Source organism: Sebastes umbrosus, chromosome 9, assembly GCF_015220745.1.
Source record: "Sebastes umbrosus isolate fSebUmb1 chromosome 9, fSebUmb1.pri, whole genome shotgun sequence".
NCBI classification, from domain to species: domain Eukaryota; kingdom Metazoa; phylum Chordata; class Actinopteri; order Perciformes; family Sebastidae; genus Sebastes; species Sebastes umbrosus.
Genome location: NC_051277.1, coordinates 19151365 through 19164255, shown reverse-complemented (window position 1 = coordinate 19164255; position 12891 = coordinate 19151365). Strand labels below are relative to the sequence as shown.

Below are 12891 nucleotides of genomic sequence, written 5' to 3'. Positions count from 1 at the left end.
CAATGCCATGTAGAGTTAATTCCCAGGTCTACAAAGTGAGAATGATGAATTTAATCTTTGTAATAGTAAGTTTCCAAAGGCTACAACAAAGTAAACAAACACATGAGCCTATATTGTCCCCATTTTTTGATTAAACCATGCAGAAGAGAACTAGCCTTTTGTGTACACTTGTTCAAGCCACCCAAATATGGACATTACTTGTTGATTTCCTTTGAATGTTATCATGCAAAAGCAAATGTTTGAATTCTTGACCTGTGACTATTTGGTATCAGAATCCCAGAAAGCAAATGGACTCTCACGGACAAAATGTTCTAAATTCTTTCCCATGCTCTCATGTGCCATTACACTGTTTTCCTGCTAAAGGCAAGAGTGGTGCTCCTCACATTTCACCACTTGGGCTGTGCCTCACCCACGCCACCACTCAAGATCCAGTCCCCTAAAATGGTGGCTGTTCAGTCCTCCTGACGTGGGCGGAAAGGTGAGGGCAGGATGTTCTTATTTACAACGCCCCGCTACTGTGACCTACAGCAGCAGAGTAATTGTTGTGGTGATAAAAGAAAACAGTCTGCAGCACATCCACACACGGCAGGGTACTGCTGGACAAAAGAGGACTATTTACATTGATATAAAAAGCAGAGTATCCTGTTTCTGAAGTTAAAAATAAATCCGGCAAATATTTATTTTAAACACTTGAACAGATAGATTCGATCTGATATCACAATGATTGTTTACGTTTCATTCTGTTTCCTCTTGAGACAAGATTACTGCTGTTACCTTTAACCTCACTTGCACAGTAGGCTGGTTTTATCAAAGGCAGCTTTACACACAAAGGTCAGTTTAGAAACATTTAGTGTAATGATTTAACTTCAAATCGTCATTTAGAAACGCATTCTGACCACAAATCAATAAGAGTGATTGAAACAATGCTGTGACAAATCCTATTTAGGTTCATTTCAGTTGCCTTCAGAGTGGAGAAATACATATGAACACTGATTTTCTTTTGCATATTTTCATGTTTACTGGTATTACATCCCTGTACCATTTCTTATATCAATTTCATAACCATCATGTTGGTTTGATGCAATTTTGCTGGGAAAAAGAAGATTTATAGCCCAACAATATTATAAATTGTTGATTTTCAAGCCCGGGTCATGAACAGAAGTCTGCACTAGATATCCGGAAAACCAACCATGCATCAAATTTGTCATGCAAGTAGCGGACCCATGCTTCAAGATCCAAGCTCTCTGCAAAAGATTATAAAATGTGCATGCCTAAATCCCATTTAGGTTCATTTTAGTTGCCTTTAGAGTGGAGAAATACTTATAAACACTTGTGATTTTCTATTGCACATATTCATGTTTAATGGTATAACATCCCTGTGTCATTTCTAGTAGTTATCCTTCATGTTGGTCTGATGCAATTTGTTGCAGGATTACCATAGATAATCATTATTACTCATGAGGTGATCTCCTCAGTAGCCTGAAGAAGGGAGTTTGTGTCCGCCCCCCCACAAAATAAAAAAAGTGCCGTTGCGTCACCGTGTCACGGACTCTCACGAACTAAAAAAAAAAAAAAAAAAACCGTGTCTCCATAAAACGTGCCTCACGCATGGACTGTAATGGACTGTTAGTGTGTAAGTGTTGCACAGAGGCGAAAGGGAGGATAAATTGTGGCGCGCATGAAAGGCAGTGAGCTGATTGATCTGGCTTTTGTGGGCTACACCAGACAGACTCCCAGTTAGAAGCTGATATACCACTCACTCAACTTTTTATTTTTCACCAACCATTCATTCATCTAACTTTTTTTTTTTTTTTGGTTGGTTGGAGAGCACCTGCCCCCGAGGATACAGCGGTACATCCGTGTCCTCTTGGCCGGGTCTGGACTCCTCCAGCTGCGCAGGAGAAGCTCCCCTGCGAAACGCGCCATGGCATACTGGAGAATCGCCGCTTTTTGCATGCACACCTGATTGTTTTGTGGATTTACAACACGGTTTATAAAATAAAAATTAAGACTCTTTGATTGACTTGCTTTAAAGAAGCAACTTTTTATCCGTCACTCGGAATAATAAGCCTCTCTGCCAAGGACTCCTATTTACTTTACGCACGGTTTGGATTTCGGTGTGGCAGGATGGTCAGCTTCAGATTGGTCGTTGTCATCTTGTGTTGTTCATCACTCACAAATGGTAAGAAGCCATTCATGCTTATACATATCAATTATTTACGCGTAGGAAAGTTTTATGCATGAAAGAAGAGAGTTTTAACTTCGCACAGTTTGATTTGGTTTCAATGAATGGCTGAATGCATATTATTTTACACATATTTGACACAGTCAGCTATCAGGAGAAGTTCAGCGTGTGGCTTCTTTTTATTCATCTAAATATAATCTTATTTTTTAATTATTATTTTTATTTGAGCTGTGACAAGAGTTGAATTATTTGGCCAGGTTTTTATTTGATACTAACTTTTGAGGATCACTTTTTTTATTGTTTCTGGATATTTCAGCAGAATATTAAATTTGCATGTTTTAGGACAATTATGTGTCAACAGTTTAAGGCTGTCACTGGACCTGCAGTTCTCACACGCACCACTAGAGGTAGTCTTGTCTGTTGTAACTGGTTGATTATTAACAAGTTAATAAAATGTGTTGACTCTTGACAGGTAATTGTAACAGATGGGTAGAGTTTATATTTGAATATCAGACTGATTTTATTGCGGAAATTTGGATTAGTTTGATTTGTTTTCTCAGATATTCTGAAGATATTGCAAGTCAGCCTTTTGTTAAAGATTATGAAAAACGTTCATCCAGCAATTGTTCTCTATGAGTGAACAGGATTAAACATTTTGGGAAGAGAATGCATGTTTCTCCAGACCCGTACAATCAGCTTCATTGTCTCAGTGTCACTCCACAAAAACAAGATACCAAGAACCCTCCAAAAACAAGAACTCTCCACCTTGTGCCAGGTCTAGTGTGCCACAGAGATACACTAAGTCTTCCTCACCATTTCCAAATAAACAGCCTATCCAAACAAAGGAAATACTGTTCACGTTCACCCCCTTCCCCCCACCACACACACTCTCGTACACACTTAGAGCCTATGAAGCTTTGTCCACGATGTTTTAAGCAGATTTCCTTCACTGTCCACACACAAAGCGTGGGAAAGACACAAGGAGGAAGCGGACGTAGGGGCAAGAGCCAGCCTGGAATTGTTCTGGCTAGTAAAGGTCACGGAAATGTGACACGCTACCTGAGCAGAGATTTCTTCCCAGAGCTCCTTGTGCTCATATTGAGCTATGTCAAACTGCATCCACGAGACAATGGCAGGGAGGAAAGGAGGGTATTGTTTCTGGTAGAGGAGCTACTGACTGGTAGAGACATTAGTTATTGATGGTGCATCAACTTCTTCCTATTCATGCTGAGGTGTGTCTTGGCAAATAAAGCACAAAGCTGTGCAGAAACAACAAATTCATGCTTAACCACCAAAATGTAAGATTCATGTTGCACCCTGTCAGTGATGGTGCAGTGTCATAATATTAAAGTGATTGATCTTTTTTTTTTTACTGTACTTACATCAGTGATTTGAGAGGAAAAAGTAAAACACTGTCTAAAAGATAGTCTGACCTATTTAGTTAATATTTCACTTGTAGCTGCTTCTCATTGAAAAGTGAGCACAGGTCAAGTGTGTTGCTTCGTGACCTTCTGACACCAGTTAAAATGAAGCATAACGGCTCAGACTGAGGGAGAGAATCCTTTTTGCAGCTCTCTGCAACATGATGCTTGCATTTCAGATTTATTTCATTCGGCCTGTGTAATGGTCAATATAGTATTAAGTAGGGCTGTCAATTGATTAAAATATTTAATCGTGATCAATTGCATGATTTTCCATAGTTAATTGCGATTAATCACATTTTTTATCTGTTCAAAATGAACCTTAAAGGGAGATTTGTCAAGTATTTAATACTCTTATCAACATGGGAGTGGGCTAATATGCTGCTTTATGCAAATATATGTATATATTTATTATTGGAAATCAATTAACAGAACAAAACAACGACAAATATTGTCCAGAAACCCTCACGGGTACTGCATCTAGCATAAAAAATATGCTCAAATCATAACATGGCAAACTCGAGCCCAACAGGCAACAACAGCTGTCAGTGTGCTGACTAGACTATGACTTGCCCCAAACTGCATGTGATTATCATAAAGTGGACATGTCTGTAAAGGGGAGATTGTGGGTACCCATAGAACCCATTTTGATCCACATATCTTGAGGTCAGAGGTCAAGGGACCCCTTTGGAAATAGCCATGCCAGTTTTCCTCGCCAAAATTTAGTTCGGAGCCTGCTACAACCTAAAAATCGCAAGTTGCGGCAATGCTTTAAAGAAATTAGTGGCGTTAAAATGATTTTGCGTTAATGCGTTATCACGTTATCTTTGACATGCCTCCTTTTAAGCCTTCTGCATGTCACTTGGGGTGTGATGCATGCAATAATATTGATTCAGTGAGTGTCTGTGAGTGTCATAGATTCCATGCCATATCCAGGTAGTTTACTACAATTATTTTTTGTGTTGTACAGGTGAATTTGTTCAATGAACAAGTTCCATGTGTGAATTTACATGGTTTCAGTCACTGGTGTTATAGGGAACAGGCCAAATTCTGGAAAAACAAGTGCAGCATTGTGATGATGGAAAGAAATAATGATTGAAGGGATGATTGAATTTGAACCTGGAAGCGGCCTTGTTCTTTTTTGTCCAAAAATTCCTTCACTCATCATGGTCGGAGTTCTTCCACACTACGTTGTATTAGCCAAACATCTCTTTTTCTACAATGGGATTTCTTTTTGAAGTCGTCTTTTTGGCAGAGTGAGTTGATGTTGTGTTTAATTTGTTTTGGAGTCAGTTTTTCTTTCCTGCTCGGACACTTGAGATGGAGTGGAAAATGGGAGTGATGAGAGGTCAACCAAGTGCAGTTGTGGCTTATTACTCACAGGCGGTACGTCTGCTTCCATGCAGACAGCAAAAGAAAAACACATCCACACACACACACTCACCTGTATTGGGAGCTTTACCAGCAGAGCAGTAAAAGCCATTCCTTTACACAGGGATGTAACTTAACAAATTGCTTTGTGTAGCTGTTCTTATATGATGATTGCAGCATCTGGTCCATACTACACAAATCCATCCTGAGCCAGCAATATATTTTCTTTGAACCCTGCATGAGATTTCAATTTCAAGGAGCTTCTGTCTACCTACTCGTCTTAATCATACGCTATGGAGCAGGAATCCTCTGGGGTTTACCATTTTGGACTCTCATGCGGGCGATTCCTGTTTGTTGGCTCTACTCAACTTTATATAACCTAGAATGGCCACCCATCATGGCCAGATGTTCCTTTATTTTGCTTTTTTAAGAGGAGTCTGGGGCATTTTTGCCTCCAAATCTCCAATGGCTAATATACGGCTAATAAAAAAGGCACTCTCCCTAACTATTGTCTTAACCTTGCAGTTGGCAAAGTGGAGGGGAGAGAGAATAGTCCAGGACACACAGACCATATAGCACAGCTAGAGCAGTGGTAGCTACTCCTTATTTTGGCAGGTGGTCTCAAGTCTTGTCAAGGTTTCAAATTTGTGTTGTCATTTTTTTTTTGTCTTGAAAATCTCAACCTAAAGGCAACTTAACATGAAACATCACTGGCACAAAACACCAACCAGTTCTTTAACAGGTGAAATAATAACTTTAATCAGATTGCGTGCTATCCATTTGCACTATAGGACAGGAAGCTCATCTCAGTGGCCGCCGCAGATTGGCGACTCTTCGCTAGTTTCTCTCCATGGTCACATTACAGCCAAGGTGACTCACCAAGAGTGACCCTGCACTCTTTTGTTAAACTGCATTTCACTCCCCACCCTTTCTATGCCCTTTGTTGTCACAGAAGTACATGGAATAAAATTGGCAAGGATAAACAAGGGAACTATCATGCCGTATTGTTACTTTCGCCTTGAACACACCAAAAAAAGGTTGACTCTCAAGACAGTCGCGTTGTTTCGTGACGGCACGGGAAGTACGAGGAGATGAAGTGTACTCTCTGCAAAAGAAAAGGGAATTCCGCACATTATTCCCAGCACTTGAGGGGATATGATTTGGGGTTTCCTGTCTAATTCAGTGACAGTACAGTCATCTCATACAGGAATAGTGGGTTTTGTTGCGCAACATCAAGCATGAGACACTGGCGGGCGGCATGCTGCAACAGCAAAGATGGTGACATCTTGCCAACGGTTACGCCAACTCATAATGTCCTTTCTTCTCGTATTTTCTCTCAGCTTCTTAAGTGTTGTTCACACTCAAGTTTGTTGTATGCTCAACCCTCAGTACTGTAAGGTGGTTATAATAATGGTAACTTTGTGCAGTTATTGGATTAAAGTACCAAAAGAAATGGCTGCAAATCAGTCCAGAATTATTAGAAATTAGTAAGAAGTATAATAATAATGTAATAGCTAACAAGAGCAGCTGTGCTAAAAATAAAATATCTTGTCACCATATTACATCATAATACACAAAATTCATGCTATTTTTGTAATTATAAATCTTAAAAAAACTCATTTGTCCTGACCATATATCCTTGAAAAGACATTTGATGAAAGGTAAGCAGTTAGGGTAGTCTAGGGTCAACAATTTCATTTGCACTGCTGAGCCTCTGGCTTAGATTCATTGAAAAACTCAAAGTTTTGTCATTGTTTGGCTGTTCTTTCAGACTAAATATTTAAATGGCATTTTCTGGGATACCAAACATTTCAGAACAGTGTAGAGTAGATCCGGGAATCCATTTGATTTTTTTGTCTTTATTTCCTCACTGGTCGTGGACCTACCACAAATGTTTTCCAAACACTGTGTCCTGTACCACTTCCTCTCATCAATGCCAAGTGAGGACAAGGACATACAAATGTGATGCTGGTCTAATATTAGTTAACTTCGCCCTGTGTCAGTAGTCAGTTTGATGCTGTGTGACTGGCTAAAGACCCCGTCATCAGTTGAAACTGAACCAGAAGTCGCTCAGCCTCCCTCCCTCTCTCTGTTTGTTCCATGCCTGTCCTCTTCTTAATGGCTCTTAATGAGAACCAGCTTCAGGGCTCTTTGAACCAACACAGTAAGCACAATTTCTGGCATTTTTCAGGCGCTCTGCTGGAGGAATGCAGCACACAGCTGTTACGGGGGGTTAGGGGTGTCGGGACGCTTGCTGAGGTCAGCGTTGGGCAGCCACTGGGGCAGGTGGGAGTTTTGAGGGTGTGGGGGCAGAGAGACAACGCGCGGGATGTTTTTTTTTTTTCTCTTTCAGCGGGCTGCTGGGGGGCCCTGCTGATTCATCCATCTGTAGTGCGTTACTGAAGAGAATAGGGGAAAAATTGGCCAGTTTTAAGACATGAGCTGCCTGCCAGTGCAATTCAAGGTCAAGAAGATGTTTTCAGTTGTTGTTATTGGTGTTATGTGTGCAAGCAGATGCCAGCATTCCTACATTTGTTGCTTTTGTATCACAACATAAGTCAAAGAACTGACACAATGAACATGCAGAAATTAGTGTTGCAGACAGCACATGATATATTATGCTTTTTATTTTGCTGTTATTATTTAATAGGCCCTAGGGGTCAAAGTCAGTTTGATTCATTATTTGCAAAGTTTTCATTTCCTGCAAATCAATTACATGACTCGCTGCAGATGTGAGGCAAGAATACGCATAAGGTATTAGAACATTCTTAAGGATATTTGTATGACATTTCAGGAGAAATCAACAACAGTCAATTATTAACTTATGAATTGTAGATCTGGGATTGTTTTTTAAGGTCAGGAACCTTGATTTTTATTAATCTAATATACAGCTAAAGGCGCGTGGTATCACAGCATGAAAGCATATGAGCCACATCCCTTCCCCTCTGCATAACCTCGCACAATAAAACAATGATGTGCTAATATTTAGTGAGGAAGTCGATATTGAGTGCCACTGCCAACACTGGCACCGTCGGCTCATTCTTCGCACAACAGCTGTTCTGAATAATAGACAAATTCAGTACTAGTAATGTGTGTGTGTTTTTCTGTTTATGTGTGTTTGCATTTGTACATGCAGGTGCACTTGTGTGTGTGTGTGTGGTTTTCCATGTGCGCGTGCATATAGTATTCATCATGTTTCAGCATGTCAGTCAGCCTGGCAGTAAGCTGTTGTGTAACTCCATTGTCTTTCTTGATTCTGTGCTACAAATAAAGGCTTCCCTGAAGACCATCACATTCGGAGGGTTGACTTAATAAATTTATTTTCTGACCATGATGACAAGCTGTTCAGGGAGCTCAGTGAAAAGAAGGAAATCACATATGGGACTGTGACACCTCCTGGACAGCATTTAGAATCAGTGTTTCCTATGTTGATCACTATTAGAGGGACCTCTCAACAGATACAGCTGGCTACAGGCCACCTTTGAATCAAACATCTCGACCTCGGATTTTCCCCTGTGATAATGTAATAATAGAACTTAGAGTGCAAGGTCGATGGCAAATGGAAAAATGACTGGAAGGGAGCACCCACTAAAGGAGGTAGAGCAGCTGATTCAGAGGAAACGCATGAAAAGACACTCATCAGGGCCTAAGCTGCTCCCCATATCACCCCCTTCCTCCCTCTATTCCACCTTCTTTCTTTCTTTCTGCTCATCCCAGACCACTATTCATTCAACAACCCTCTCAGCACTTGCATAAGAGGCAGAAAAGTGAACCCACATGCACAGCTCTGAAGTGATTCATGGGGATTTCCTACAATGTTTTTCATTTGGTTGTTTAGTGTGATAGTGAATGACATTAATGAGAAGCTGTAAATGAGCAGGTTTGTTTGCCTTTCTCACTAATAGTGCTCTACGTGTGTGTGTGTGTGTGTGTGTTCAACAGGACATGCGGAGAGAGAGCACTCGCCTAAGATTCTGCCCTCTGACAATCCCCTCATTCTTCTTAAGGACGATGTGTTAATCCTCATATGCAGGTATGCAACACGCCTATTTGTACCAATGCCAAGTGAACCAAAACAACATTTAAATACAATCAATGTTAAAGCTATAGTGGGTAGAAATGAAGCAAATATGATTTTAAAATGTTATTTTTATAAAACGGTCACTATATCCTGACAGTAGTGCATGAGACAGGTAATCTGAAAAAAACAATGTGCTTCTGTGTCCTCCGGTGTCCTCCGGTGCTCCTAATGGCATCTGCAAGATTTCACAGACCGATAGAAAACAACCAATCAGAGCCAAGTTGGAGCCTGCCGTCTCTGAGCAACTGTCAATCACTCGCGAACTCTGATCAAACGGTCAAACTAGGCAGGAACCAGTGGTGGTCCACTTTTATCAGTCTGTTGTAATGTTGATTAGGGATGGTGGGACCCAAGTGGGCTGCATTCACATTTGTTAAGAATTCAGAGAGCCTTGCATCAGCGTGTAGGCCTGCAAGGAATGTTCAGAAACTCATGTCAATCTAATGTAATGCCTCCCTACAAGGCCATATGCTAAGACGCCTGGCCCATACAGCACTGTCTTGTTTTCTGTCATTAGATGAGAGCTGGAGGTTGCTTGACCCAAAATTCTGCAGGCGAAGGCAGCGGTATGCAAGACATGTTTGATGTTCCTCTGGGATCTCTTTAATGAGAGTTTTAAAATGGATGCTGTGTGGAAAGAATGTGTTAGCTGAGCACATCATTCAAAAGAAGCATGTTCCCATGTGAAAGTTCAAGTTAGGGGATGACTCAAGATTAACTCAAAATAAACTTAAAACGTACATCAAGTCAAATGGCCCAAAGGGAGAAGCAGCCGCTAAATTAAAAGGCTCGCCAGCTGAGACACTTTTCCTTGAAATAGATCCAAAATAGAAGTTTTGAACCCAACGCTTTGTTTCCAAAAAACATATTTATGAGTACATATTGTTTAAAAAATTTTTGTAGTTGCCTCAGTCATCAAACCGTAAGTTGGCTAAGCAGTATTTTCTTTGTGTTCATCTAATATTGTCTCTCTCTGTCTTTTGTCAGAGGTCACGGCCCGCTGCACTGGACATTTGTTGATACCAGTCTATCAGTCTCATCAGAGGGGGTGAAGGTGGAGCCGTGTGATTCCAGACGTCCCTCTCACTCACACTGCAGCAAACTGACAGTCACAAGCTTGATTGCGAATGACACAGGAACGTACAGCTGTAAATACTCCAAAGATGGTTCAGACCTCATCACCTCGACCTACGTCTATGTCAAAGGTGAGACCTGCAAAGCGCTCTGACCAGTTCAGATTATATGTTGTTTTTTTAATCAAATACTGGCAATGAACCAGTGGGAATAAGAGAGCAGAAACCTGTACAGTACATTTTCCACTCCAGTACAGAACGTAATGTTGTTTAGAAATAAAAAGAATTGGTCTATAAACTAAAACACAGATAGGAGTTCTTTCTTTCTGAATTGAGTTGTTTTTCTTCCATCCAGTATTTAACGGCGTTTGTTTTTGTGAAAGTCAAGACTCCTGATAAAAGAGCGGTTTTCACAGGGTGATTGTCATCTGCTGACGCCAGTTGAGGGGTATGGTGTTGAACTGAACCCACAAACAGTGGCACAAAATGCGCCGAATAAAATGGCTAATGAGCAATCTGATATTTCCCGCAAGATACGAGAGCTGGAAAACACCAGCGTTAGCAGCAAAAAAAAGAATTAGTCAGCTAAAACGGGGAAAAAAGCGAAAGAAAAAAGTTGAAAAAAGGAAGAAAGTCTCAAAGAAAGAAAGAAAGAAGGAAGGAAATACAGAACATGACTACATTTTGCAATTGTATGCTGTATGATTTGTTATTCCTTACATGCAGGGAGCTGACTTTAATGTACACGCATTCAGATTCAAGTTACACAGCTCTCCTTCCCAGAGACAGAGAGGAAGTGGTTTCTTTGGTACAACAGTATGTTTCTTCTGGAGGAGGTAGGGTGAGCGTGATTGCACAGGAAACCCTGGTCATTGACTGTGATTTCCTGCTCCGGCTACTGTTTTCCGAAGTCTCCCCTAAACTGTCACATGGCACCAGTTACAGTTACAGTATCATTGAAATGGAGATTGTGCTGGGCAGCATTAGGAAAGCCGATTTTGAGTGTCAAGTCAGCCTCAGCTCAACATATTCTCACTCCCAACTCGTCAAATACTGCCACTTGGTCAGTGCCCCTCGGGGTACCCCTCTTGCGTTACTTTTGGACGGACCGGGAACGGCGTGTCAATAAATGCCAATTACATGCATAGTGTCCTTTCAAAATAAACTTCTGTCCCCGTTTTTACAGGGAGTTAGGTTTAGGTAACACAACCAATTAGGTAGGGTCAGGAAACGGTCGTGGTTGACATTAACTTCATTGACTAACGACTCACATGACTAGCAACTCACGGGACTGACGATACCAACAAGTCACGTGACTAACAACCGACATGACAAAATAAGTCAACGTTATTTTTAGTTTTACACAGGACACAAACACCGGTCTCCTGGTTGAAAGTCTTGTGTTTGTTTGACCCATCCACAACCACCTCTGCCCTCCCAGTGGACTCTCATGCTATTAATACTACGTCACTTGCTCAGTCCATCAAATAACGCAGCGGGTAGGTTTACATTGTAGCTAGTTGAAAGCCCAGTTTGTCACATACTGTCGCTAAAGGGTGCCTCCGTGCGAGGGGCGAGGGGCACTGCCCTATTGGTGGTATTTGACGAGCTGGGAGTGAGAACGGGATTTATCTAGACATGTATGCTTTTTAGACATTAAAGTAGTTGGTATAAAGTCATTAAATAAAGATAAAATCATGAAATGTTGGTTTAAGGGGTGTGAAATAGTTCAATGCAGACTAAACTAAATGCACTTTGTTCCCTCTCCTATTGCTCTGTGAATGTGGTTCCCAGTTCGCCTGGCTATCAGACAGCCTGCTGTGCCTGTGTTTAGTCTAATGCTTTCTTTTCAAAGCCCTTCAGCTGTTTATTACATCATTTTCCATGCTTACTTTTCAAATAATAGTGCCTTTATCACACCACTCCTGCTTGACCTCACCCCAATCGCAGACTATTTGTGTAGTCATGAAGTTCCCACAGCGGTCGTGTGATGCCCAGTAGAAACACGGCACTAGCCTGATTGCTCCATCTGTGCTCTGCTGCCTTATGAACTGATCCGAGATTTGATCTGATTCAATTGCACTGCTAAGCTCAGCTCTAGCATAACAATTTTTTTTCAGAACAACAGCTGTAAATTTGCTACAAAACATAGTTATCCCAAAAGACAAAATGTAAGGGGACACATCTGCTTTGAAATGTGATTTCTGACTGACCTGTATTTTAAATCTCATTTATTTTGAGGTTTTTTTTTGTCCCTCAGATGACGAGCAACCATTTGTGAAGCCCCATTATCAGAAAACAGATGTCTTGTACATCTACAGGCATGAGACCAGCCTCGTGGTCCCTTGCCGGACGTCCTCTCCTGATACTGTTGTAACACTCACAGCGGTAAGGCCTCACAAAGACACATTTCACACCTTCTGCTCATGACTTCCACTTGCAGGTTAAGTTGTTTTATTGTGATGTATATAGTAATGAGGGCTGTCAATCAATTACAAATATTTCATCGCGATTAATCGCATGATTGTTTATAGTTAATCACAATTAATCGCTAATTAATCACACATTTTTGTATGTGTTCAAAATGTACCTTAAAGCGAGATTTGTCAAGTATTTAATACTCTTATCAACATGGGATCATCAACATGTTTGGAGCGTTATTTAGCCTCCTTCGCTACAAGCTTGTATGACATGATTGGTACCAATGGATTCCTTAGGTTTTCTAGTGTCATATGATGCCAGTAACTTCACTCTAGCTTT

General features: G+C 40.9%; 1 protein-coding gene across 2 annotated transcripts in view; it reads left to right on the top strand.

Annotated features, from left to right (window-relative positions):
- The window catches only part of kdrl (kinase insert domain receptor like), a 57320-nt gene that overhangs the window by 2110 nt on the left and 42319 nt on the right, over nucleotides 1-12891 (top strand). Inside the window, exons 2-5 of one of the 2 annotated variants that reach the window (XM_037780271.1) lie at nucleotides 1827-2182; nucleotides 8920-9010; nucleotides 10046-10263; nucleotides 12392-12519. In XM_037780271.1, coding sequence (XP_037636199.1) covers nucleotides 2128-2182; nucleotides 8920-9010; nucleotides 10046-10263; nucleotides 12392-12519 — 492 coding nt within the window. In that variant the 5' untranslated portion in view covers nucleotides 1827-2127. Of the gene's footprint in view, nucleotides 1-1599; nucleotides 2183-8919; nucleotides 9011-10045; nucleotides 10264-12391; nucleotides 12520-12891 lie in introns of those variants that run through there. The other variant, XM_037780272.1, reaches the window with a different exon arrangement.